At 42.1% G+C, this 13,050-nt stretch overlaps 2 protein-coding genes across 2 annotated transcripts; both read right to left on the bottom strand.

Annotated features, from left to right (window-relative positions):
- Nucleotides 1-2,215: 2,215 nt before the first annotated feature.
- Nucleotides 2,216-6,032, bottom strand: LOC124693007 (protein-tyrosine-phosphatase IBR5-like). Its single transcript, XM_047226447.1, has 5 exons — nt 5,670-6,032; nt 4,136-4,235; nt 3,454-3,511; nt 3,245-3,351; nt 2,216-2,721 (listed from the first exon to the last, which is right to left on the bottom strand). The coding sequence occupies exons 1-5, from the start codon at nt 5,907-5,909 to the stop codon at nt 2,411-2,413; spliced, it is 816 nt and encodes a 271-aa protein (XP_047082403.1). The 5' UTR covers nt 5,910-6,032; the 3' UTR covers nt 2,216-2,410.
- Nucleotides 6,033-8,705: 2,673 nt separating this feature from the next.
- LOC124688177 (65-kDa microtubule-associated protein 1-like) lies at nt 8,706-12,130 on the bottom strand. The gene is made up of 9 exons (XM_047221894.1): nt 12,077-12,130; nt 11,756-11,959; nt 11,258-11,515; nt 10,809-11,024; nt 10,549-10,704; nt 10,167-10,478; nt 9,988-10,075; nt 9,624-9,772; nt 8,706-9,222 (listed from the first exon to the last, which is right to left on the bottom strand). The coding sequence occupies exons 1-9, from the start codon at nt 12,128-12,130 to the stop codon at nt 8,896-8,898; spliced, it is 1,764 nt and encodes a 587-aa protein (XP_047077850.1). The 3' UTR covers nt 8,706-8,895.
- Nucleotides 12,131-13,050: the final 920 nt, after the last annotated feature.

Here is a 13,050-nt window from a genome sequence, read left to right as displayed (position 1 = left end):
TTGCAAGTTTTTGGCGTGGGTGTATTTGCACGGACCGTCCGTTTTATATATGTTTCGGCGAGCGCGTAGGATGCGTCTAGGTTCCTCGCGCACAGCCATATACGTCCAGGTGCAATGTATCTGGGAACACACACGGTACCCGTGTTGGCGTTGGGCACTATCACTATCACTCAGGGCATTGGGCATTGGGCATTGGGTATTGAGCATCGCGCATCCGGATTGCTTACCTCTTATGGTTTACGGCTGTTGAAAAAACAAATTACGGGAAAAGGAATACTGCAGAGTGCAGTAGCTTAAGGTCTCCATTGTGCGTCCAGATACACCATTACTTGCTGGCATGCTGCTACTATGTTAGTAGCAGGTCAATGAACTATACTCTAGATCAATGATGTTTAGCTCTATTTGAATTCTGCTGAAACAAAATGAATTGTCTAAAATATTGACCTGATGCCGGAGTTCCTAAGATCTGTGATTTCAGTTATACTTATCAACCAATTTTGATCAGATGTTATCTCTTCCGGTTCGAAATATATACTTCATACATCTAGGTTTATTCAAATTTCATTATTGTTCAGTTCTTTGGTACAGCCGTACTAGTTAGGTCCTCTTTGATTCAAAGGGTTTTGTAGGATTTTTTTTCTTTTTGGAGGATTGAATCCTCAGAAATATTTTCTATGTTGGTTATTTCATTCGTATTAATGAATCCTATAGGAGTTTAAGGAAAGACTTTCAAGATTCTTGTAATACAATCAAATATGCTCCCTCCATCCCATGGAAATTATACGAGATTTGTGTAAATTCAAATGTATCTAGACACTAAATAGTATCTACATACATTCAAATTAATTTTGACAAATCTCAGACAAGTTTGATGGGACGGAGGGAGTATAAAATTATTGCTACCTATGTCTAAATTTAGATATATCTAGACACCCTTTAGTCTACAGATACATCCGAATTTACACAAACCTTTGATATCCTTTTATGAACGGAGTGAGTACTGTTTCTATGTTCAATAATATACGACGTTTTAGATATTTATATTTATAGAAGTTAACTTATGGACCAAAATAAAATAAAATAAAATAAACCTACACATCAAAACGTGTCTAGATACATTAAAAGTCTTAGTGAATGGAAAATGTATAAAATTTAAATGGACATGACATTACGATCATTGCATTTTTTTTCTTCAAATTTCATGCGTCTTTAGAATCATGTGGGTTGAAGCTCGAAGGGGGCTTAATTAGAATTTATCCATGCACAAATTATCAACTCTCTCCATTCTAAAAAAGAAGACTCAACTTTGACAAAATATGAATGTATCTATACTGTAGATTTGTTTTAGTGTGTAGATATATGCATATTTAGATAAAATTAAGACATCCTTTTTTGGACGGAAGAAGGAAAAGATTGAGACGATGTAAATAGGGTTGTGCAAAACTGGCTAAAAACCATGGCAAACCGGTTAGCAGGATAAGTTTATTTCCTTTCACAAATCTAGTACTCCCTCCGATTTAAATTAATTAACTTTGCCTAGATATGAATGTATGTAGACGCGTTTGTTGACTAGATACATACATATCTCAACAAAGTTGAGTCAATCTATTATATAATTAAAACAACAATTAATATGAATTGAAGAGAGAGAGAGAGAGAGAAAAACTAAGCTAAAACCAGTTAAACCGTTTTTGCCCATCCCTGGAGGCAAACATAACCATGAAAGATAAAAGTTGCAGAATTCAAGTAGATCCCGGTGACACAGATCAAATAAAAGTTGAAAACCCCGAATACACCAACAAGTATCAAGATGAACTATCGTTCTTTTTTTCTTTCGAGAAACCAAAATGAACAATTGTAGGGGAGTTTCGTGACCCCGCGACCTTTTCAAGAAAAAGACTTCCTTTTTTACGCTTCGGTCCCTAAGATGACACAACAGCTTTTGGTGAAGGCAAAGGGGCAAGGATCGCGATGGGCAATTTTGTGGCGAAGAGCCGAAGAGGGGTCTGATGCACGGAGAAACCCGACAGGGGCGACAAACGACAGTGTAATTCGGCAAGATAATCGGTAAGCAGCATATCATGTTGTGTCAAGCAAAGCCACAGAAGCGCCCTCGCGTCCCGTACAATCTCAATCGTTCGGCAGTGGGAGTCTGGAAGCCGGTAATGCATAGCAGCATATGCTACCAAAGTTATGCAGGTAAAGAAATACAGTATAAGCCACTAACCAACCACTAGCGAGCGTTAACTGTTGAGTGCCTGAGTCTACTGCAATATAACCCCACAGCCACAATATCATTTGCCAGAACCATTTCTCAATCTGGTGAAATCAAAAACATCCAGCGACATATTCGATAGACCTAGCAGTAACATGCATCCGTAACAAATGTTATGCAACCTGTCGAGTCATCTTAAGAGCTGTCCATCTGGTTATCAGTCGAAGTTGGGGCGACTGCGCCGTTGTTGTTCCCTGCAGGATTGACTCCCATTGAACCCTCGGCTCCGAAAGTAAAATTACTGGGAACATTGTTTGGGCCAGCTCGCTCGAAGATGGATGGCACAGCAGTCTGGTTGAATGCAGGTACTTGGATGTCGCCTGATGGCTTCGGGAAACCAAATCCGAGCGAAGGAAATGACTCAGTTAGAACTGCTGTCTGAGCTAGCGTGCCAGCGTTGGGTGCAAAGAGCTTCTGTTCGTACTCAGTAAGCTGGCTCTGAGAAGCTGTACAAAAGAACATTACATTTAGCCTATGTGAACACATTTGGATCAAAGTCATACAGTTTGAAAATGCAACAAAAAATATTACTGGCTGTATTTGCTCAGCTGAGAAACAGATGACTTGGTTGTACTTTTTAGTTAACAAGAATGGCAATAACTAGGTGGGAGAAAAGATATCTAAGTGTATTCTTTGGACGTGCCTAAATGAAGGAAACATGATTAATCTGCATAAAAGGTCCTGAAAATATTTGATGCGTTCAATGACAAACACATACCTGCAAATTAACTAAAACAGTCTGCCGAATTTATCTTAACAAACTAATTTCACAGTAGATGTACTGCTAATGATACATTCAATGACAACACATATCTGTTGACTGATTCAAGAGAACGCAATTTGCTATGTATGAGTAGCCGCTATTAATGATCCAGAGAACCAAATATAACGATGGTTGATTGGCAAGGATTTTTCAAGGCAAGAGAGGAATATTTGCTACTAAACAAACTACAAAGAATATGGAGTTACCTTCTGTTAGTTGGACCTGTGGCCGCCTATCTTTTACCCACTGGAAAGACGGTGCAAGTCTCCACCCTCTAGACTTCATCAAGAAGGCCGTTACCACAGCAGCTGACCTAAAAAATGTGTTCGAGGGAAGTATTCGCAAATCAGTAATGTGTTCCTGATAAGTAATAATCATCAATGAATTAACACAATGCTAACACTACAACAAGCACCTGTTTTTCCCGGACATGCAATGGACAAGAACACGTGATTGACCTCTTTCACATTCTTCTGCAATTGCAGAGAAGGATGAGGTGAGGCAGCATCTTCATAGACAGTATGAGAGCAAGGAGAAGGATATATCCTAGCTCAGTACTGGAGAAGAAAAAAATATTTTGTTCCTATTGCAGTAGTCCATTCGTTCAACAATAATGTAAAGAACACGAGCAACGGAAAGAGTGGAGTGCACTAAACAGGCAAAGGTTGGGACGAAGCAAGAAAAGGAGTCCTATGGTGTCCAATCTATTGGAGTGGTTTCATTTCATACGAATGAATGGCGATTTTCACCAACTTAATGAAGAATGTGCTCACTTCAATGGGGCCAGCTGACACCCTGCCTATAAGTCAGCTGGTAATAGAGTAGAACTAGATATATAACATAAATCTATTTCTTGACATGAACAAATTTAAAGGATGGTACGGTTTTCAAAATTCATGTTTAAACAATGACAGAAAGACTGATACTACAAAATGAGAACTGAAAATACAGCATTTTAGGATTAGAGTGTAAGGAATATATGCTGAAACAAAATAAAGCAACAATGTCAGAGTGACAAGGCAAAAAATAAAAGTGAGCAGTAGGCAACGTACAATCTATTCCAGACCAAAATGCTGAAATCATAACATGGACAATACCTAGAAACTGAGTAGCACCATCAAAATCCAAAGTTTTCTCATCTTGGAGGCAGTGATAAGTGAATGAATTCCGGTAAAGATTATGGCAATCTGGCACAGTCTGTTAAGCAGTACACTGTGAGTAACCTTCAACTTTCAAATGAAACATTGAAATAACAACAGGTAATGCTGACATGCTGAACTCCTAAACAACAAAAGACAGAATGACAGATACATACTATATAGAGATAACCACAATACTGATCTCAGAAGTTTATCACGAGAATGTATTAAAATGAGAAACATCTTAGGCACAACAGGTTCGTGAGTTTCTTTCTCTTCATCAGTTTTCCCAGTTCCCCACTTGCAGGATGAACAGTGAATGGTGGAAAAGTTGTTTGTAAAGTGCAAATAATACAAACACGTGTACTACCTCTGTCCATAAATAGATGTCTTAGATTTGTCAAAATTTTGACAAATCTAAGACACCTATTTATGGACGGAGGGAGTATTATAGTGGTGTAGTCGCTTCTAGAAAACAGAAGCACAGAAAAACAATGACTGTCTCGCCTGTAGCCTTGCAAGAGAAACTGGCCTTACAGAGAAAATGACCAGTAAAAACCATTGATGGGCATACGATACACATCATTTATACAACAGAAATATCAATTATTTAATTCATTCATGGCTATCATGCAAGGAAATACAGATAACTTACATAAGGTACTCCCTCCGCCCAGAAATATGTGCCGTAGATATGTCTAGATTCACATGTATCTACAAACTAAAACGCGTATGTATAGATACATGCGAGACAAATCTGCAACACTTATTTCGAGCTGAGGGAATGGTCATTAGCATGATAAGTTATTCCTCGTATTCCAGAGTTTGACTATGTACACCTTATTCTAATCAATCAAAGGTAACCAATGAGCCACACCTTTTACCTATATAAGCTCCAAACAAGTGATAGCCCACTTGGGACCTCCTATTTGTGCTAGATAGAATCCATTCATGCTATTTGTCTTTTCTTCCACTTAATAAGCCTATAGATCACTTAAGAATCAATTAATCTCTGTTTCAAATCAGTTCAATATTCCTACAGCTTACGCCTTGCCTTTTCTGGAAAACCATAATTATGCTGTGAATTCATCATAACTACTACCTTCAGAAGCAAATTCAATGCAGTGGCTAATAAAACGCAAGCAGTACTCGTGCCACAATCAAAACGTACCAAAATAACATCCGAGGCAAGTGTGCTGCACGATAAATTAACAACCAGAGAGGAGACTGTGCAACGCTCACATCGAACAATCCTTCTCGCAAAATCTATACGAGCAATAGGAGTGGGATAATAATGGTACTAGCAGTAGACATCTAATCAGCACGAGTCAAGCAGTCTCGCAACCCTAGATAGAATCACTCTAGAAGCGATCTCACAAGCCACCGAACCCTAGAGCGAAACCCCCACAGAAACGAATGCCGCGCACAAACAATTCCAAAGTAAGGGGGGAACAAGGATCGGGAGGAGGGAGGGGGCGAGGGCAACACGCACGTTGAGGATGTGGGTGATGTTGAGCGTCTTGAGGACCTCGGAGCGGGAGGCGTTGTCGTAGCTGCCGAGGAAGAGGAAGCCCGGGAGCACCTCGGTGGGGAAGGCGGAGTCGAGCCTCGCCGGGGCCACCGCGTCCGCCGCCGCGGGCCTGTGGCCGCAGACCCCGCATATCTCCCCCTCCTCGCACTTGTGGTAGTGCCCGCAGACCCCGCACGGGTTCTCCCTCTCCCGCTTCCTCATCGCCGCCGTCCGCCGCGCCGCTCGATCTGCGGGGAGTTGGTGGGATCGCGGCGGCGGCTCTGGGTTTGGGTGCTTGCCCTTGGGAGGAAGCAAGCAAGCAGCGGGGTCAGGAAGGGGAAGGCGATGCGATTTATTTTTTTCTCTCTTCGAATTTTGATTTGGATCGGATCAAGTCGGGTTGGGGTTTGTCACGTTTGTGTGTTCCGCCCTAGCGAGTAGAAAATGGCCATCTGGCCCGTTGATGCTGCTTTGTACGGTAGAGGAGGGAGGGGCGGTTGGTTTTAGATTGTGTTTTTTTCTGATTATTCTTTCGAAGAAAAAAGGCACTTTTATTAAACTCGGTATGTTGCATAAAAACGGTTCTCCCTCCGCATATGTGAATGCCATGAAAATCGAGACTTAGACATGTCCCATGGTATTGACAAAAGGTGAAGCATCACACCACGCTCTATTGAAGCCGCATGGGTTGATAATATGGATATACATGGGCTTGATAATATGGGAGTGAATGACCGGATCCCATCCGATCGAGATATACATGGGCCGATAATATGGGCGCGAATAACTGGATCCCATCCGATCCAGTTATACAAAAGCTAAATGGGCCAATCCGTGTAGATATCCGGCGGAGAAGACAGAAACTAGGGTGTCAAGTGGGATTCCACCTAAGCCCTACTTGTAGTACATTTCGCTATTTCTAGTGCAATTTTTTACACAAAATTTTAAACTAGAAAAGGTAAAATACACTAAAAGTCAGATCTCACCAGGATCCCACCTTGACACCCTAACAGAAACTCGTTGGCGACTAGATTGTGGAGGACCGACATCAGGAAAATACCGTCTTGGCACTACAAGAGCACTCGGGCCAAGCCACCATTATCTGAGACAAGCCAGTAGGCCAACACGCTGCCAGCTGCCTTCATGCACGAACGGACGCCCCAATCCCCCCACCGGCAACCTAAAGCCATTAGGCCAAGCCAGACACTGACAAAGGAGAAGACGGCCTGCGCAACCAAAAGCCTACTCCATGGTGCTGCCACGACCTTGAGCGCGTCGTTGATGTGAGGCCACCGCCATGACTTCTAAGCGAGTTCGTGCCACCGCAGGACCACTCTACTATGCCCCTCGCCTAGATCATGTCCTGTCGGCAATGACATCTCGCGCTGTCATCCTCCAAGCGAGAAGAAGAGGGGACCCCGATGCTACCGATGTTGCATAGGCTTCGCTCGGCCACGCCCTCTGGCGACGACAAGGAGGGAGAGAGGACGACCTAGGCGGTGGCGGCACTGGGGGGTCTCGCCGTTGCTTGTCAAGGCAACGCGGAAACCCTAAATCTTCTAACAAGTTCGAAGTCGCCTAGATGATTAACTATATAGAAGGGTGAAAATGCACCGGAAGCAAAGATGTATAATTCTCTCGCAGCGATGACAGAAGTGGTACTTGGTGTTACCCGGCCCATTACCCTTTGTAAAGTTATGCTTAATAAGGATGACATCTCTCACTGGTACTACGAAGATTCTAATTTTAGAGGTTCCTTCATTCCCCAGCTTTGCATGTTTTTTGTCAACTCATAATGAAAGTATCACAGCTAGTATCATGCACTACATGCATGCAAAAAGCTGATGTGTCACATCAATTAATGAGATTACTCACAATGGGAGTATCATAGCTAGTACGTAGTATCATGCACTACATGCATGCAAAAAGCTGATGTGTCACATCATTTAATGATGAAAGAGATGATAGTGGTATCATAGGTAGATACCGTATCATATCATGTAGAACTAGAAAAATTAATCTCAAACAAATCTTGTACTACTCTTTTGTATTGAGATTCTACAAATCATTAAATACATGCAACATATAATACTACTACATGATACTATGCATTGTGAAGATAGTATCGTACACTAGTATCATACTACGTATGAATAATACTACTATATGATACTCCCCATTATTCCTTAAAAGGCTCAATACATGGAATCCATCGGGAATTTATTATTTTACATGCATATTCATTGGAATTCGTCATGAACTTGCGACAACTGAATCATAGGCAACTGCCTTTCTAGGGCATTCCATGAAGCAAGACGAGGCCCAACTAAATCTTTCATAGACTGTCACATTAGTCAGGGACCTTCCCAACACCTGGGTGACTATCCTTTTATAATTCAAAGCTGGGTATCGGTCTCGGAGGGTGGCATTTCTCATCCTCCGAGAACCAAATTCTCGAGCCTTTTTTGGTAGAGAATGATCTAAGCAAAATAAATGTTCTTTCACCACCATCAGACCTGTTTGGAACAGCGAGTTGGGTTGCGGTTTTGGCATTTCAAAATAAAATTCATTTTTGACAAGCTATTTTTGAGGACACCTGATTGTGCCACGCTGACATGCGGATGATTGTCTAGTCTACTGCATTCAACTAGACCTCCTGTTAATTTTTTCTTGTGAACATAGATCAAATGATGGACAATCAAAATTTTGGTAAAGCCGTTTTAGTTCAAGAGAGCGAATTTTGAATATTTCCCCCAAACGAGGGCCAAGCTTTTGGTGACGACTACAAAGTTGGCATGGTAAATATTGGTAGGAATGTCGACAAGAATCTGTGTTCCGAAAATGTCTGAGTTCACTCTAAATCGGATAAACGTGGTGTTTATACCAGTAAACAGACACAGCAATTGCTGCACTACACCGGACAAACAAACATGGCAGTACAGTAAAGAGAAACTTCAGTTTACCAACATCCACTAAACCGGCTGATAACAATGCTAAACCTGGAAGAGCATCTTTTTCTACTACTACTAAAGATATAATTCAAACTAGACACATTACAACCGCTCAGAGGTTAGAACATCACTAAGCCACTAAACCAGTTATCACAAGATTCGGCATCAGATGATCAAACTCAAGTTCAGAACCTAACAAGAGATCACTAGCTCAATACACACAAAATTTTGGCAGGGCACAAAGAGGAGGGCACAGTTCATGGTGAGCAAGGGATAGGATCAGTGTCGGAGTGATGAATGGATGTGTCTTCTTCCTTCGCAATTACAGCTTCGTCCAGGGAAGCTGATGTTTTTACCGCGGCAGCAGCTTTCTTGCCATCCTTACCAGCAGACCGGGAACTCTTGCTTTCGTTCTGCTGGGTGCTGATTGAGAGTCTTCTACCAGGGGATCCATTTGTTACGCTACCGTTGGGCTTCGGGCCAGCTAACTTCTTTGCACTAGCCAGTCTGTAAGGACTGACTCGTGTTCCGAAGGGCCCTTCCCGGTCAATGTTCAGTAGTTGCTCAGTGTACCGCTTCTGTTCCTGGAATGTGAAAGAAGCGTAACTACAAAAGCTGATTGAATCATGACATTTAAAAAAAACAAGAATAAGAGTCACTAAAGCATCCTTATTGGTTTATATGGGGATATCACATATCTTCTATCAAACACAATGGCAAATCGGCAGCTGACCAAGGAAATTGGTACACGATGGGCAACTCTTTTTGCTGGGAAAAACTTTTGGTAAGCAAAAGAAGTGGTAGATATTAGAGATAACAACTACACCTATTGGCCAACATGGCAGATTGACAGCTGAAAAACGAAACCAACATACTGTAACTACATAGCATTAACCAAAAGCAATAATGGTACAACTAGATTCAGATTTAATACCCAGTTGGCACTAAAAGGCTTGTAAGAGTAAATAAAGGAATTCACACTAACCCGCATTTTCTTCTTCTCTTCTTCCTTCTCTTGCCTAAGCATAACATACTCATCCAACATAGCTAGAAGAGGAACACCATCATATGTGAAGGACAGACCATGATTCTCTTCCCAAGCCCTAGTCTTGGCCACCAGAGTTTCAACAAGGACTAAAGAATGCTTACATCAGCAAAGAAACAGGAAAACCATAATTCAACAAGAAAAGCGTTAGCCTATCCTGCATTTTCCTACAAAGCGGCTCCTCTACACATAGATAGTAGTGGATGCATAAGTAGAAGGTATAAATCATTTGGTGTCACCGCAAAGATTATTTACTTATGCACCACTAAAAGAACCTGGAATGAAATTTTGAGGGAAAAGGCACCTGGAATTTTGTTAACTTGAATTCGAGCTTTTTCGGCACGTTTGAGATTCAGATGGGCACCTCTGCCTGAATTATATCTGTTGTCATCCTGAAAACAGAACTTGTTGTGAGAAAAAATTAGGAATAAGTGATACCACAAGCACGATAACATGATCTACAAAAACTCATAACTAGCATACTCGGCTATAATCTTCAAGCCAGCTTTCCTCCTCACAAGCAGATATCCATCTCTCAACTTTATCTAATATTTCTTTTCTGCTCAGAGCTTCTTCCTTTGCTTTCAGTATCTGACTATCCATATCAGCGATCAATTCCGTAGGTTCCATGTTGCCTGACTCGATCAGCGCAAATATTTTATCATGGGCAGCTGCTGTGTCTAGCACTATGTGAGCACCGGCATAAATATCTTCCAATGTGGTTTGTTTCTTAAAAGCGATTTCTTTCATCTTGCTGTACTTTAGCTTATCCAATCTTTGAACCTCAATCTCAACCTGAACATTGTGGGAAAAAGGTCAAACAAGAAACTAAAGGAAACAAAAACATTATATTGCTTCATCTCACTTGATTAATCATGTCTAGAGCAAGTGCTCCAGGTGCAGTGACTTCATCAACAGTCGCTGTTCTGTTACATGTAACATGGTCAAATAAGCTTCTTTCTTCCGTTGGTGTATCCATGAGATCCCATAGATCATTTAGCTGAGTGACAAGCTCTTGGAGCTGGAAATGATATTTCAAATAATATTCATGAGATTTTGAAAGTAAGAATTCCAATAATATAATAGCCATTGGATGGCAAGTACATAAGTGGAATATCGTTTTACCTTATTTAGCCTCAACCTTTTGTCCTCATTAAGAGTGGCTATTGTTCTATCGAGTTTTGACAGGGTATCACTGCTAATGCTCTTGCGGTCCTTACTGACAGAGTCGTCTAGACTGTTATGAACTTCAGTTATTATGCTAAAATATTCCATCCCCAATACAGTACAAAGACCATGTACTGTACTTACATGCTCAAGTACCTTCTTCAGCCTCTCTCTCTGTAATGTCAAGGAAAATATATCTTATTGTCACCATGAAACCAAAGATACATTCATTGCCAAGCATAAAATATTACTCCCTCCATCCCTACAAGGATGTCACAGATTTATCTAAATTTTGATGTATATATACACTAAATCGCATCTAGATACATCCAAATTTAGAAAAATCTGCGACATCCTTTTAGGACGGAGAAAGTACTACAAAGCAGATGAAGGAGAGAAATGAATACCTTCTTTTTCTCAAGCTCTTGAAGCTGAGACTGAAAGTCCCGAAGCTTCTCATCTGTCAAGTCGTCCTCATTAATTTGTGGTATTGCCACCTGCTGGCCTATCTCAAGACTGCCAGCAAGCTCACCCCGAATTTGTTCGATTCTTGACATTATATCAGCAAATTCCTTTATTCTCTCTTTTTTCTGCTTGCCCAGTTGTTCAAGTGTTGGAGCTAAAGCAGCTAATTGTTGCTTTATCGTCCGTGTTGTTTTCTCAGGCTGCATAAATGAAGCATTATATAGTTTAAACCCTTAAACGTGTCAAATTATCATTTCTCATCTGGCATGCAGTAAGACATTAACAAGGTCGGCAGATAGGAACTAAAAGTTCAGCCCCAGAATTGCTACAAGACACAGAGATCACCAAAATATACAGTGGATCAAGCCTAGCTCACTCTGAAGTTACAGTCAGAACAAAATTAGCCTAAGATTACTGAAAGCAGACACATTTTCACTTACACTTGTTGCTATTGATTTCTCTCCGAGGGCAGAAGCAAGCCTGGCAAGCTCCATCTTTGAGTAGTCCAGTGCTTGGAGAAGAAGGTCCCTCGACTTCATTGCCTGATCAACTTTCCTCTTGTAGACATCCAGGCATTCCTGATCCAGCTGAAACAGAACCTTGTCGCGGTCCTCGTCGCTCTCACCTACTTCGTCCCATACTAACTAACAAACCCAAAACGGAAGGAACAACAAGACCGCATCAGCATCAAATCAAGCAGGAGAAAAATGAATCAGCTCTTTTATGCCATGGTTAAGGAGAGCAGCAGTTTGAGCACGTACCTGCAGTTTTTGGAGCAATGTTCCACACGAGGTTTGACCGTGCGAAGCATCCATTGCGGAATAGGCGAATCCTTAGGTTGAAGGCTCGAGGCTATATGATTTAGCCTATGGCTAAGGCGAAAGCAGAATGTATTTGGAAACTTGCCAATGCCAACGGTTAATGGAACCGAATCTGCGTATTGAGTATTTGAATCAGATAGGAATATGTGGTGAAACTAAAGACACACATAGCCGGCATTCTAGCTGATTCTCCCGATGATAACATCTCCCCCCATAATTGGCAAATAGTGTTAAAATGTCAGTTACTCCAAAAGCTAATGGCCCAAACACAACTAGAAGTAGTCACCAACTGCCACGCACATCAGCAAAACAGCTAGGCATTTCCGCTAAAAATAGCTTGGTTTTTGGGAGTATCGACAGAATAGGCAATACGGGTCTTGCACCAAATCCACGGTGCAATGCAGCAATAATCCGAGAAGAGACAGCACTCGACGGTATCGAGACTCAGCATCGCCACCAAAGCACGAAGGTCGCACAAATCCAAAACCACAAACAAGGTCCACTACCGGTACCGGAAGCACTTCCTAAAAAATACTGGAAAAAATCGGGTTACCCGAACCAGGGGGGAAGAAACAGGATCATTCCGCCGCCGCGGCAATCCATAGCCCGAGCTAAGAGCGTTCCCCAGATCCCACATTCACACGAAACTTTCCGCTCATCTACATTAAGCATCGCCTCGCCGCCAGATCTCGGTATGAACAGTAGGAAGGCTTACCAGATCGCGCAAAGGGGAGAGCAGGTGACGGGTGCTGGAGCTAGCGTGCGGTCAGAGGCGGGCCGTCGCCTGAGTTGCGTACGGGGAGGGGAATGGCGGAGGGGGGTCGGTGGTGGCCGCACTGTTTGCTGCTGGTGTGGCAGTGGACTGCAGTGGAGTGGGTGTGTGGGAGTGGGATCAGCCCGAGGTGGCGGTCGGC

The sequence above is a fragment of the Lolium rigidum genome, chromosome 2 (genome assembly GCF_022539505.1).
Source record: "Lolium rigidum isolate FL_2022 chromosome 2, APGP_CSIRO_Lrig_0.1, whole genome shotgun sequence".
NCBI lineage: Eukaryota > Viridiplantae > Streptophyta > Magnoliopsida > Poales > Poaceae > Lolium > Lolium rigidum.
Note: the sequence above shows the minus strand (reverse complement) of the source record. Positions and strands in the feature narration are given on the sequence as shown.

Excerpts from the sequence above, each read along its gene's own strand:
- LOC124693007 (XM_047226447.1), bottom strand. The coding sequence starts at position 5,909 with ATGAGGAAGCGGGAGAGGGAGAACCCGTGCGGGGTCTGCGGGCACTAC. Across the intron at positions 3,352-3,453 it reads TGCATGTCCGGGAAAAACAG|GTCAGCTGCTGTGGTAACGG; the intron begins GTGCTTGTTGTA and ends CACATTTTTTAG. Across the intron at positions 2,722-3,244 it reads ACAGGTCCAACTAACAGAAG|CTTCTCAGAGCCAGCTTACT; the intron begins GTAACTCCATAT and ends TCTTTTGTACAG.
- LOC124688177 (XM_047221894.1), bottom strand. The coding sequence starts at position 12,130 with ATGGATGCTTCGCACGGTCAAACCTCGTGTGGAACATTGCTCCAAAAA. Across the intron at positions 10,076-10,166 it reads GGCTTGAAGATTATAGCCGA|GATGACAACAGATATAATTC; the intron begins GTATGCTAGTTA and ends TTCTGTTTTCAG. Across the intron at positions 9,773-9,987 it reads TCAAGTTAACAAAATTCCAG|TCCTTGTTGAAACTCTGGTG; the intron begins GTGCCTTTTCCC and ends AGCATTCTTTAG.